Genomic DNA, 15,113 nt, shown 5'->3' with positions numbered 1-15,113 from the left:
ATACCTTTCTTTTTAGGCAGCTTACACCTGAAATTAAACCCATAAAGTGGCCACACATTCTACAGGAGTTAACCCTATGTGTAAAAAAGTTGATAAGCACCACTCATTATAGGGTTTGAAAAGGTGATTTTATTGTTTTCAAAGCTTGGAACAAAGATTTTTTAGAATAGACAGATAGAGAATTCAGGAAGCGAGAATTTTTATGGATGCAAAAAATGTAAATATAATGTTTATTTACCCTAAAAACTAACCCTACAATGAAGAAAAAATCAGTTTTTATCAATTATCTATCAGGCACATTTGTTTTTTTTAACTATTTTCATAGTTTGATTGGATTCCTAGATGTAAACCAGCCTTTGTTACTAGTAGATATTACACAAAAGGAAACATGATATTGTATCGGTGCAAATGTTTTATGTAATTTGATATCGGACCAAAGTATTCATCCAATTAATTTCTGCTATTCGGATGTTTAATCAGATGGTATTTGCTTTGACTTTTCACGAGCACGCCGTCAGTTAAAGGTCCTGTTTGGTATGGATAAATTTATTTGTGCATCAATTTTCAAGTTGCAGTCTCTCACAAAGGGATAATAATCAATAATTAAAAATAGTTTATCTGAATGCTAGTCTCATTCTGGGCTCAATTTGTTTCCATGAACATATCAAATATTCTAAATATTGATATGAAATCAGTGGAATAATTTGTAAGCAAATGTTTTTTGTTTTTTTTTTACTATAAGTTTGAAGTTTTGTTTAGTTTGCAAGGACATATGTAACTCCCACACCGTGATCTACAAAAATTCATAGAACAATCAAGCATGGATGTTTTAATTCGATGACTAATATAAACTTCCTTACAGCTACTGTTTTTACGGAGTGTTCATATTTAGCTTAGTACACTTTTTATATATCTAGACATTTTTAGGGAATGCCAGGAATGTGCTTCAAGGGCACCCTTGTATACAAGGCCTAAAAGACCTTTTCAAAAAAATCTCAGCAAACACTAAAGAAAAAAAACCTCAGGATCAATGTGTAGCTCAGTTTAAATCTGGCACCAATGTAAGTCATTCAGAATCAGACAACAAATAATGAATTAGGCCGGTAATCTAAATTTGGTAGATGTAATGCATTGCTTGAATATTTATTTCAATAGTGCTGTTATAGGGAATTATTTACTACATGGCTGTAGAAGCTTTCTATGTGTGTGTAAGAAAGATTAGAAAATCTAAGGGAAGATTAAGCAATTATTGTGGGTTTGCTAAAATGAATGTAGTGAAGGAATATGAGAAGCAGAGGAATAAAAAAAACAAGGAGAAGGCATTTCAACAAAGAAAGGATAATCCGGGAAAAAATGGAGCAGGCTACAGAGGAGGTTGGAGGAAAGACCCAGGTAAAAAGGCACAAGTTAAGGAAAAGGATAAAGGGGACAAAGGTGAACCTGTGAAAAGCAAAGAAAATACACACAGGATAAAAGTGAAGAAAAGGAAATGGAGCAAGGCATCATTGCACAAGTGAGATGAGAGCTCTTTTCAGTTGGTGTTCTTTTAGATGTTATCATGTGGCGGCATGAAACCACAATACCGGCCAAATGCCGCTTTTAAGAATGTGGGTTTTAGGCCATTTTGTATAGCTGGCAACTTTGAGGAAGTCAATTTCTAATGAAACTCTATATTTTGCATGTTAAAATTGTGGTACTGTTTACCATTGTGAAACCTTTTCTCAGGAAAGATCCAATAACAGTTTGCCCAAATTGATTTATTTAAGATGTAAGTATAATACTGCTATGAATATTACAGTTTTGAATAGTAATATGATGGACTATACAGTATTATCTTTAATAATTATTTTTAATTTTTGTAGTTAACCGAGAAACCAAATGAAAAGTGTCTACATAGTTTTGTTTGAGACAATTCAAAGGTGTAAACACAAACATATTTTTTTAGTAAACTTAAAAGGTGAGCTGCCATGAAAACTGTGTCCCTTGGATAAATTAATTATTTGTAAAAACTAATCTGAAAACATTTTGAGCAAAAATATAGGCTAGTATGTGCATCAGTATCATTGTGTTATTTTATTATTCACTTATTTACTAGCCTCTTACAATATACAATAAGTGCCTATAAACTTCAAGGTTCTTGCAGACTGGGAGTTAAATCAGTAGTATTCAGTATTGATCCAGATACCACCAAAAATCAGAATTAGCATTGTTTATTTTAATACTTTTATTGTATCAGATAATAACAGTATTAAATAGTAGCACACTTACACATTACAGCCTGCAGTGGCTTCTGCAAGTTGAAATGGTGTTGCTCTAAAAGAAGTCATCATGATGACACTGTGATTACAAAGTCATACATTTTTAGATTGGGTCCTGATGGTTAGTGGGGACAGAAGCTATCAGGGACACCCAGATTTTATAGTTGTCACTTGGTAGCTGTGGTAGGTGGGATGTTTCCCCACTATATATATATATATATATATATATATATACTATTTGTTTTAGAATGTAGGATTTGACAAATGTCCTAAAGATCTTTCACTAACAATATGAGTGATTAGCGTCTCTAAACTGAAAAAGACACATGACCATCATGGCAGCTTCCCTTTAAGTTATTTAAGGTGGAATGATCACAGTTTACTTTGTTCTTATAATGAATATTCTGTAGTCTGATATAGCATGCTTAGATGTAATCAACGTACTACAGGGCCTTCTGAAAAGGACAGAAGAGTGAAAGCTTGACTCACAACAATACGATTCAAACTGTCCTTTTCCCGGACAAATAAACATGGAAACCAGTAACCAGCTGCTATGGACAATGCTTCCATGTTTTCTTGCTCTCGTCTTTTACACATGCAGGACTAATGTTCCCAAGAATCCCACAGCAGAAGCATGCACAATATGAATCTAAATAGAGCAGCAGACAGATTACAACCAAAACCACACTGCTTCTTCACCTGATTTGGTAAAGTATTTATCATATGGTAGCAGATTATTGATGGTAAAAAAGGATGCATATGTTTACAAACAATTAAAGTACAAGCAGTGTATTTTAAACACATAATATATTTAAGCTATTATATCAGCTGATCATTCCACCTATTTATGTAAAGTTTATTCACATGGTAAAACAAATCAAGTGCATGTCTTTATTCTTACCCGGCTTCCCTTCTCACCAGGAGGACCCTGAAAATATTAATAATAAAATTTAATTAAGCAAGTTCTTCAAAACTAGGTGGTTTTCATTATCTAGAGTCTTGGTTCTGGTCTATGAAACATAAATAACCATGTCACTTTTTAGTAGTGTGCACACATTTCTCATTTCCTACACCTCCCTTTATCAGAAATTGTAGGGAAAGCTTCAGTCTTTCATTTTCAATTGATAGGTTTTCAGTCTTCTTGTGTGGCCTTTGCATGTCCTTGTTTTCATTTCTCTTTTCATCTTTCATTTCAGTCATTATATACATATATATGATGAATGAAATGATTATATATATTAAATGAAAATAATATATATATATATACATATATATTGATATATAAATATAAATAAATATATATATACATATATATATATATATATTTATTCAAGACTAAGGAAACCATATGGTAAATGGATGTCTGCTTTTGGCTACCCCCTTCTGTATGATAAACAGGTAAGCAGACGTTAACCCACTGTGTTCATTGGTATGAACCACCTGTTGGATAGGTGGTATACTTATCCTAATTTTGAAAATTCACTTTCACTTAATTTATTTTTTTAAGCATTTACCTAACAATTCAAGTTCATTAAGCATTAGGCGGCAACTAACTTCTTTCTCACAGCTCTGATACAAGTAGGTTACTGAAAAACTTCTGTGACTGAAAATTAAAAGCTCAAAGACTATGCTTTTATTTCCTCTACTAAGTGACAGGTTTGAAGAAGTTTTTTTTTAAAGATTGCAACACCCAGTGACAAAGAGGCACAGACTGACAGCATAGAGCTTTCAGGTATACAATCACCGGAGTGTAGGCACAATACATTTACTACCTTTTAATTCAGTCTCAGCAAAATTCTCCTTTATAGAAATAATGCAACTGAACGGAATAGCATGAAACAAATCATCTAAAATCCTTTTATGCCAAATAATAAATATATTTCTCTTTAAGTACAATATAAATAATTGAAAGAAAATGTAACCAGCAGAAACCTAAAGTTTTACTCCAGCAATTTAGTTTTGCACAGTTGTATAGGTTTCTCTACCATACGAAATTTGTTTAGTCTGATTTCATTGGACACTATAAGCTTCTCCTAGAAACCACCTGCAGCAAATTCGAAAAAAGTCCACCCTATTTCCTGGCTGGAGGAAGTCCAGCATTAGCTAGCTGTTTACTTTTCCTCCTGACTGGATATTGGTTCTTAGTACTTCCTAATGGATCATCATTATTACATATGGGCATTTACCAAAACTTCCTTAAGCTATGTTTAGCACTCTACTGGCCTTTGCCACCAGCCATGATCTGCCCGCTTTGCATAGAGATGTGGACATTATGAAAATATGAACATTGGGCCTGGAGATGTCAGTAGACATAAAATAAGGTATGCTAGGAAAACATGATGGGGGTAGGTAGGAGGAAAATGTAAACAGATAAAATGATAGTTTCAAAGTCAAATTAATATACAATAAATGGAGAAATGTTAATATTGGTTTTATTGCTCTCTGTGCCCCTGCTGAAGTGAGTCACACTCTGCTCTTGGTGACTATTGTCACTGGAACAGAAAATACAAAACTGTGACCACCAAAAATCTACCAGGGCCAACCCTGTTATAGTGAGATTTTGCATTTTAGTAATGAGTTCTAAACCATTCCACACTCTATGCAAAACTAAAAAGCTTTGCGTTTTACATAAAAAAACACCAATAAGACTTAATTGCCGCTTTGTGTACTTACAGGTGGCCCAGCTGGTCCAGTTGGTCCCGGTACACCAGAATCTCCTTTATTGCCCTTTAATTCAAACAATGGCATTTTAGCACTTTGGAGGTTCAATAACCAAGGTGATGAGTTGTACAAGACTATGATCTCTACTTACTCTCTCCCCTTTTGGTCCTGCTGGTCCAGGAACACCAATTGGTCCAGGGGTCCCCTAATGTATAAAGAAACAAGGAGATTTTTTTAGAATAGCTGTCTTGGTGTATGTGTTGGCAATGAAGAAATAAGCAAGTAGAAAGGGGACCATTTGTGCAGGCAGTAAAGTTATCTTTGGCTTGTTACAGTTTTCAGCTTTGAGTCTAACCAGATCTTTAAAACACTGTGGGGATGTATGGAAAAGTAACACGAAAAAGTAAAACATTAGGCATTTTGTTTAAAAGCTGAAGTCAATGCATTTGAAAAGTGGTCATCGACTCACGACCGAAAAGGGTAACTTGATGAAGACATACTGGTTTAGTCACATGTTTAAGCATTATAACCATTACAAATAAATTGGATTAAAAGGAAAAGGGGCTTGCATCATTTCAAGAAAGTAGCTTAGCATGCAATTTGTAAATCACCATGCTGCAGAAATGGATGCATTTACAAACATTAAAGTCCAGACCATATTTTCTACAATCACCTTACAGTAAAAACATTAGAAATATGCAAGTACAGTAGGTATTCTCCTTGGTTTTATACTTGTGTTTGATTGGAAAAGTTTTATATAGGATTCCCAATACTGAATTTATCAGCCATCCCCACTATTTGCTTGGACAAATAACTGAATACGTTTTGAGTATAAACTGAAAATACATCTGCTGTTACGATTCCTATTAATAGATGGCCTCCAGTTGATCTCCCACATCTAGCATTCTGACTGTCCTACCAGCATATTAGGGTTATAACATAATACTGTTTCAGGTGTTTTTTGTACTATTGACTTTTTAAGCCTTAAAAAAGTAACATATTTTAACAGTACCCTGCCCTGAAATTATAAATGGGTATAATAAAAAAATATATATTGCATGCTTTTTAATAGTCAGAAAGGTCTTATAGGTGTTCTTTTTACATATATATGAATAGTTTGTAAAGCAGGAATCCAGTATTTTTATCACATATAAATACATGAATCCATAAGTATGCTGCCTTCCATCATGGTGAAAAATTCGTCATGCTGGCAAAGCACTCATTTATAATATAAGCTTCTCCCCTTCATGCTTAAATGAAAAATATTTAAATTTTTTTATCAGAAAAGGGAAGCTTCTTACCTCCTGAAAAAATGTTGTAGTTTCGTACTAGGCATCTGTAACCTATGATACTCACACATCTATATTAAAAATAATCTTAGGAAGGTGAAAAAATCCTCAGTGGATCAGCAAAAAGAAGTTGCAAGAATGGTCTGTTTAAAGTGGACCTTCCACTAAAAAAAAGGTCTCCTTTTGCTAATCCCCCCTCCTTCTTTTTAAACAACCAACCACTGTAAAAGGAAATGCAAAGCTGGTAGAATTTCATAAAAAGACATTTCAGTCTATTGAAAGATAGTCTTCTCAAAAGATTTTGCATTCCACTGGACTACCCTGAAATATGGTGGCATCATCCCAGCCAAAGTGGAATACAGGAATAAGGAAAATATATTTCCAGCTTTACATTTTCACCTGCTTATAGTAGTGTACTACTATAAGATACTAATTACTATACTAGAAGTAAGTAGTATCTATATAGATAAGTTTTTATAGGATACTACTATACTATACTAGATGGGGAATGGGGCCTGGCCAGGATAAACAGATGTTCCACTAAGTAGAAGTACATAAGCCAAATAAATAAAACCTTTATAATTTATTGAATGCCATTGCTTTAACCAACTTTATACCTTCATTTTACTTACTTTATTTAGATGATTGTGAACAAGGCTATGTAAGGCCATCCAGAGTCTATTTTTAGTAAAAGACTAATCCTGCATATGACTGCAGGCCCAAAAAACATGGCAGCAATTTCTCATGCAGCCCACATAATACCTGACTGCAGAACGAGCATGGTTCAATCTCTAATAAGGCAAATAGGGAATAAGGATTGCATAGATTTTTTCCAATGTGTTAGGTAACTCCTGCCAGTAATAACAAACACATTTCTGATGCTGGCTGTTAACCTGGTCAGACAGGTCACATCTCTTGTGTAGTTTACCTACAACATTTTATTAGCAAAAAATGAAGTTTAACCCAATCACACCTTCAAAATCAGAAAGGAAAATTAAAAAAAAAAACTTTGGGATTTCAGAATTTCTAGAGAGCTAAACTTAATAATTTTAGGTATATTAGGCTTGATTTTCTTTTTAGTACATATCCAGGAATTCAGTTTTATATTAACAAAAAAAAACTTAGTGCACAGTCATGAAAAAGTCAGAATTTCTGTGCATCTATTGTATCATAACAGTCAATTACATCATAAAATCTAGTATAATTGTAAAACACAACTTAATCCCTTTATTGGATGCATACAGTTTTTCTATTGCAATTGTGTATTTGGTATGTATGTTTCATTGCTTAAAGAGTCATTCAACAAGTTAAAAAAAACACGAATAAGAAAATTCATAAAAATTCAATGTAACTTGGCTTTGAATATAATGCTGCCATTTGGATGAGGGAGTCATTTAGTAGCAGACAGGTTGCAGTTAGGTGCAGATGGGGCAAGGCAAGGTAACAGGAAACATGTAGGTTAGTGTAATGGAGTTAGGACTCACCGGTGGACCAATTCTGCCGTCTAAACCTGAAGCACCCTGAACAGCAGGGTAGAGTGTCAATACACATGGAGGGGGCAGGTAAACGGAAGGGGAAAACAATGAGGGAGGGGAGAGGTGAGTGAAGCAGCAACTGAATACATACATACACTTTACTTCCCTTATGATCACAATCGGTACTGACAACACATGAGAAACGGTATAAGGGAAGGTGTTATTATGGCACATTAACATTGTGGTGAGGAAACACTGCTGACTCTTATGCATAGCTCACATATTGATACATTAGTAACAAATACATCTGTTAATATACAAATGGAAGATCCTCATTTCATACAAATGTATAGCTTCATATAAAAAAGCTTTCATCTCAATGACTGGAAACATGTTGTGAACACTAGATGATTACCCTTGTGAACTTGATTTCTGAGCCTACGTGTGATATCAAAGGCCACCAGTCTTGTCATGGATTTATTAAAATAATTAAATCTTTACAGGTGGCAAAATACCTAAATATGTAATGAAGTCACCTTCGGAAATGTCATTCTTTTGAACTAGGGGAGGATGGTGTAAGCAGTGGTGTAAGCCAATCAGGCTCTACTGCCCTGCAAAGTGCTGTCTGTCGACTCCTTCCTTCACTTTCTGAATGAGCGTCATTGTACAGTCCCAGATGAGGCTGCATACCAAACCGAGCTGAGATCAAATTTAATTTGCAGAGCAGTCAAAGGGAGGCAAAATGTTGTCATGCTCTCTGGTAGGGCTGCCTGAATTCCAAGACCGTCCTACATAAAATCACAATTCATTTTGGCCAAATAGACAATGCAAATGTGTTTTAAATTTGTGTTTATCCCTCTATCTTGAGTTTAGTTTTGATAAGGGATTATAAAATCATGTCAATTTCAAAAGATGATATGTCCAGAAAAGTGAAGGCTCTTGGTAATAGCACATTCCACATCCTTGATAATGTGTACAATTGTAAATGTCATTGTACACAGTAAAATGTATTTGTAATGTCATGAGGACCAGTTTGATTTATGCGTCACATCTTTTTAAATAGTAATGTTTTCACAATATTATTAGCTTTAAAAATATATTCATTTTATGCAAAGGCTTCATTTTGTTGTTCATGTTTTATAAATTAAAAAGTCAATATCTGACGTTTCTGATATACTTAATATGGAAAAAATGTTAAAGAACCTGTCTTATATGGCATCAAATATTTTAGAAGTGTTTGTGTTCATCACTAAAACTCTTCTACAACTTCTGTCTCAATGATGTATACAGAGAATTAGGCAAATGCAGTCTCAGTAAAATTGAATTGAATTTATAACAATAAATTTTTGCTATGTTGGGAACATCTGGTTCTGCATCAGTTGTGCCTAACCATTACTATGCCTTTTGTTCTGAAACATGTTATGCTTTGTAGTATGCGAGAGTGCCCAGGCTCTCCTGTGCCTACCTTCCTATAAGTGTATATATAAAGTTTGGAATTAAAGCACAGCTGCCATTAGACTGCTAGTTTTAGGAAGTTTGGAGTGAGATTTTTTGATGTCAAAACTGTGCTAATCAATGGGCCTGATTTATTCTAAAGCTCTCTAAGGCTGGGGAAGATACACTTTCATCAGTGAAGCTGGGTGATCCCGCAAACCTGAAATGGATCTGGTCCAGGATTGAAAACATTTGCTAACAAATAGAAAATGACTTTGAAGAAGTCCATTCCGGGTTTGCTGGATCACCCAGCTTCGCTGATGAAAGTGTATCCTCTCCAGTCTTGGGGAGCTTTATTAAATTAGGCCCTATGATCTCACATGAGTTGTGAGGAAGCACAACCCCGCCCTTACACAGAGGCACAGTACAAAAACAAGGCATTGTAACTCAGTAATGATGGAAGATCAGTTTTTAGAAGACCTCAGACAATGCTAAAGACTCTGGTCTTTTGTTCTCCCCTTACCATAGTTTAGTCTCTCTGTAATCTACAAATAATACATATCAGATTTTTCTGCTGGTACCAAAATATTGACCGTGTCCACTTCAGGAATCCTATTCCCTGTTACACTGTTACATATCCAGATTGCTTGTACTTGAGATTTAAAATACACTTGATAAGACCAATTTTTTTTCATAGAACTAGTACAACCATAGAGCATACACAATGATCCAGCACATATGAAAGAAGAACCTTTATCACAGTATGGTGGATAAAGGTATAGGTTTTATTATGCATTTTTATTTATTGCTAGCGGAACTAAAACAAAGAAGTAAAAATAAAGTTTTTTTTTGGGGCCTCCAATCTTCCTAATGACCAGCAGGTATTTTATTAGTTTCTTGAATAAAACACAATAGGCTCATTTCACTAAGCTGTAACATTTATTACTTGCCATTAAAAAACAATATTTTTTGGAATAAAAAAAAAAAATGTAACCAACTCACAAATAGTATTCGCATATAGCTCAGTGAATATAGCCTAATATACTTTAAAAAGTGGAATTGGAAGCAATTTTCAAAAATAAATATAGTTATGAAATGCAACCAATGCTTAAGTTACTGTAATGTTTGGAGATCTGTAATTGAAAAGACACCTTCTTTAAGGCCTGATTTTCCTTGGATGTTATACCTTAAAAGTCAATAAATAATTCTGAAAACTTCCACTATCATGCAATCTAAAACACGTTCACACAGCATATTTTTTAACCTTTAAATGCGATTAAAAGTTAAACCATAGCACTAAATGAAACATGCGTATTTTTAGTGGGATGAAGTTACACAAAATCAAATCAAAATTAATTAACACAGTTATTGTATTCTACTTGATCCTGTAATAGCTGATTGAATGTAATGGTCACAGGACAATACCATATCTTCATAAATAATGTTACTTTTTTTTGATCTCTAGCTGCAGAGAACTGGGCATAAACACCTGGGCTTAAAAAGTCTTTTGCAGTGAAACTAATGTCCCCCATATGACTTGTGCTCTTTATTTGTAGGCATATTAAGGTTTAACTAAACCCAAATACAAAAATGTAGCATCAATTCACTATCACCCCATATGGGATGGTTGCATTAACTTCCTTTTTCCCTGGCTTTTTCCTCTGTGATTGTTCCTATCCTATAGTGACAATGCCTAATTACAGAACTGTATCTATGGTGGAACTGAGACATCTAAGAACTGGTAATATGCAATATATTACATTTTTGTTTTTGGGTTTAGATGCTTAAGAAAGAGATGAAGGTAGGGAGTGATGGGGCAATTCAGTATCCCAGATATCCTATATTCAGATCTTACTTCAACAATAGCAAATTTTACGCAGAAAAAGAAAGTTAGTGACACCTTTGCACTAGTTTAAAAGGCTACATGAAGGGTGATTCCTCTCCATAGATATATTTTACTTCTAGGTAGTGGGGTTTCCTGGCTTCTAGCTTCTTTTATGTCTTAAATACTTCAACAATGAAATCTCTCCATCATAATATTCAACTCCTTAGAGATCCGAATTTTCCTACCCACCTTTGTGCGATCGACCATCTCTTGGTGTATTTTCAAAAAATAAATAAAAATGGAGATGCTCATGAGAATATCAAACCTTTTTAGCTTCAGTATCTACCAAAAATAAAATATCAGTAAGCTGAAAAAATAATTAAAGAGATGGTGGGAAGATAGCGCTGAGATTGTGCAGTAACATTAGAATAGGGTGCCTTGGGTTGTAATACTGTGAAGAATAACCCCAGTTTAAGTAGACAGCCATATTCTAACACCTTGAGGACCACAAAGGCTGCTTTGAATAAAACAGGTGCCACATCTACTTACTGGTAAGCCCAAAGGACCTTTATCTCCTTTATCGCCCTGACTTCCCTGCTCCCCCTTTGTACCAGCTTCTCCTACTTCGCCCTGTTAAAAGACACATTGTAACGGGATAAGATAAAAACAGAACCACTGTGAAGGGGACTATATAGTTAAATAACATCCAAATTCTTCAAATATACTTAGATCATAATTATTTATTATATACATCATAATATATCATAATAAATTAAGCACTTCTTCCATTCTAGACCCTGGCAAAAAGGTTTCACATGGTAGTTTATGATAAGTTGGTAATATTGACACGTTAAAAGCAATCCATTTCATCTTTTTACATTCTCATCATACATTTGGGGTCCCTATACACTATGCTAATTTATTGTACTGTATGTGTGTTATGTGCATTTTTGTGTAATTAATTAAATATGTTAAAATATGTTAATTTATGTTGTTGCATGCACAGGTTACCTACTATATCACATTACAGCATATGAGAACATATGTTACCTTTTGGCCTGGAAGCCCAGGTGGACCCTTGAAGAAAAAGCAAAACAGCATTACATTTAATCATGTGAATTCATATGATAAAAAAGGTAATGGTTTGAATGCAACATAAAATCAGTATCAGCTAAAATGTCTTTTTAAAAAGCATATAATATATAGTCACATTCAGTGAACTGTTTGAACTTAATAGTTGTTGGTAAATCTAAAGAAATTATAAATGTAGGTTACAACATTTGTGATAATCTGTATTTGTTTCAATTGTTCTAAAAAATACATTCTTCAAAGGTTCCTATAATAAAAAATTTAGCATTTGGTAATAATAGTGATATTCCAGCAGAGGGCAGCAAAGGCTGAAGAATTGCATTATCCAGAAATGAGGCATACAATAAAAACAGTATGCATTATGTTGGAGGCCATCAAATTTACTCAAAAATGTTACTTAATAATTAATATAAATTTATTGATTTTATTGTTTCTAAAGACTAGATTACACATGGCAGATACCACAGAAGTGTTTTCTTTTACCCTTTATTTTCTTCTAATCTAAAAGCATTCTATTAGTAGTTATAGAACAATATTACATCTATATATTGATCTAAATTTCATGGTGTAAATTGTTTAGACTTTAAGTATCAGCTTTGGTGTAATGTCTTATTAAGATATCGCTTTTACAGCCCAATAGTAAAAAAGTAAAAGATGGATGAAAATTACACTTAACTACTTTTAAATATGATGAAAAGCTTATATTAAACCTGTAGGTGGCCCTCAAGTTTCCATTTCTCATGTTTACCACTGTTTGTTTATTTACGTATTATCTTTGCTAACAGAGCTCACTAGTATTGAGAACTTGAGGTGTTCTGGGAGTCCAATAACAGGTAATGTTTAGTTGTAAAACAAAGAATATATATCAATAAGCAATCAGTTTAAAAACATAATACTTTAAACAAAAACTCAAGGTCTATCAAAATAAATGTATGCAAAACTTACCACAGGTCCGGGAACACCAGGAGGTCCTGGGGGCCCAGAGACCTAAAATAAATAAAACATATTTATGTTATAATTGGCCATGTGCATTGGTGCAGATGACACAAAAAATGATTCTGTGGAATAGTTGTTAATCATTTCCTGAAGAGCCACATGATCAGTGATGTGGCAGACAGTCATGGGTTAATGTCATCAGAAGGAAACAGCACATATTCTGCAAGGTTGCCATTAATTGTGAAATTCAGCAAAGGAACGCTTGTAGAAAGCTAAAGTAGCATCACAAAATGCTGAAACGATTAGGCTATTATTAGTTGCTGGGAATGATTTAATATTTTGATTTATTCAGAGACTTGCAAAGACACTGCACTACTAACATATTTATAATATACTGTTCTCAGCACTATAAAGTATATGTAAACCCTAACTAAATGGCATCAGGCTTGCTAAAGTATGCTTTGTATAATGAATAACATTTGGTAATAAAATATTTGGTTTTTACAAGTTTTATCCTTTGTTGCAAAATGTGAGTTTTGTGATGACAACAGTAGCCCTCACCTACATAATGTCAATGTGGTAAAATAGCCACTTGTAGGGTGCACTGGAAGTCTGTACAATGCAGAATCACAATTGGATGGCGACAGTGTTGTCACCCTATAAAAAGTAACAAAAATTTTCATGCCAGGTCCTCCTAGTAGTATTTCCAAAGAAAGATGCAGATTTTGAAAAGCAAATCACAGCTTGCTTTTAATCTAATTTCATATAAATACTTTGTTAAAATATTTTAATATAAAAAAAAACTTACAGAGTTCCCAGATTCTCCTTTGTCTCCAGACTCACCCTTCTCCCCCTATAAGCAATATATTAGCATAACATCAGTTGGAGATGTAGGATATGAAGGTAAATATAAACTAAGCACTCATTACTCATGATAAAAACCAGAAAAAAAGGAAAGTGGGACCACTTTACCACTAACACCTTCCACATTTCTATCAGTATAGTGTTCCTTAATTTTGTTTTTTTCAAGGTAAGAATACAAACATGGTTGTCATTAAGATATAAACAGGGTTGTTATAACAATAGGAAATACTGTATATGACCACATCTCATATATATATATTTTAGCATTTTGGATGTACTTGCTAATTTGTAGTTTTTACTAACAAAATATTTTTAATAACAGTATGACGTTCCATATAAAATGGTATTTTCATATTATCCACAAAAAGTGTCTGTTCTGATCAAGGTAGCCAGTCAGTACACAACCGTTTTTCTAAATATTAAAACAAGAACAATACTTGTAGCAGCAATACAGCATTAAAGTGGTCAATATAAAACTAGTAGGAGGAAATAATATCTAATGGTAAACAGAAACTGTTTTTTGCTTATACCAAGTGAAGTGACAGGATTGCTTAATAGTCCATGCCTCCATTGATGAGACCTACCCTGGTACTTTGGTGTATGGGAAAGCATTTTCCCCTTCTATCCAAGATATAGAATTGGGTGCTGCAACCAAACCCCAGGCCGAAGTTCTCTTACAGGAGGAGGAAAGGTCTTAAATTCTGCAAAATTGCTAACAAAGACCAAGCCATTTCTTCTCAGGGCAAACTGCAAAATTTAGGTAATATAAATGATATCCTTACTGTAAGCCCTGGAAGTCCAATTGGGCCAGGAAGACCCGGGGGTCCTGGAACTCCTTGGTCACCACGTTCCCCTTTTTCTCCGGTGGGGCCATCAAGACCCTAACAGTAGAAAAATAATATTACAACAAAGACACTGCTTTGTACTTAAATTTCATAAAGTAGGTATGTAGCATCAAGTCTAAGCTGTGAGTTGTTAGGGTACTTTAGTTTAAGTGCTTCAAACATTCAGAATATTAATATGCTCTGTTAAGTGGAGACTGTGGTCCTGCAAATTCGTTTACTACATATAGAATTTATTTGGAAATTCAGATTGATTAAAAAGTAAAGAACCAATACTGTGAGCTTAGCAGAATTTACATTTGTGCTGATAGGAAAAGGTAACCAATAATATAATGGTATTGTTATATTTTAGTCTATTTCTTCTTTGGAAATGTAGAATCAGTGGGACTGATTTATTAAAGCTCTTATTAAAGGCTGGAGAGGATACACTTCCATCAGTA

General features: G+C 34.0%; 1 protein-coding gene across 1 annotated transcript in view; it reads right to left on the bottom strand.

Moving 5' to 3' along the window:
* Nucleotides 1-15,113, bottom strand: part of COL13A1 (collagen type XIII alpha 1 chain) — a 106,195-nt gene that overhangs the window by 8,274 nt on the left and 82,808 nt on the right. The window contains exons 26-34 of the mRNA XM_072423751.1: nt 14,614-14,712; nt 13,776-13,820; nt 12,977-13,018; nt 11,993-12,019; nt 11,492-11,572; nt 7,693-7,728; nt 5,071-5,124; nt 4,932-4,985; nt 3,160-3,186 (exon numbers count right to left, since the gene is read on the bottom strand). Of these exons, the coding sequence (XP_072279852.1) occupies nt 3,160-3,186; nt 4,932-4,985; nt 5,071-5,124; nt 7,693-7,728; nt 11,492-11,572; nt 11,993-12,019; nt 12,977-13,018; nt 13,776-13,820; nt 14,614-14,712 (465 nt within the window). The remainder of the gene's footprint in view (nt 1-3,159; nt 3,187-4,931; nt 4,986-5,070; nt 5,125-7,692; nt 7,729-11,491; nt 11,573-11,992; nt 12,020-12,976; nt 13,019-13,775; nt 13,821-14,613; nt 14,713-15,113) is intronic.

Source organism: Pyxicephalus adspersus, chromosome 10, assembly GCF_032062135.1.
Source record: "Pyxicephalus adspersus chromosome 10, UCB_Pads_2.0, whole genome shotgun sequence".
Taxonomy (NCBI): Eukaryota; Metazoa; Chordata; class Amphibia; order Anura; family Pyxicephalidae; genus Pyxicephalus; species Pyxicephalus adspersus.
The sequence above is the reverse complement of the archived record's forward strand: the minus strand, read 5'-3'. Positions and strand labels throughout refer to the sequence as shown.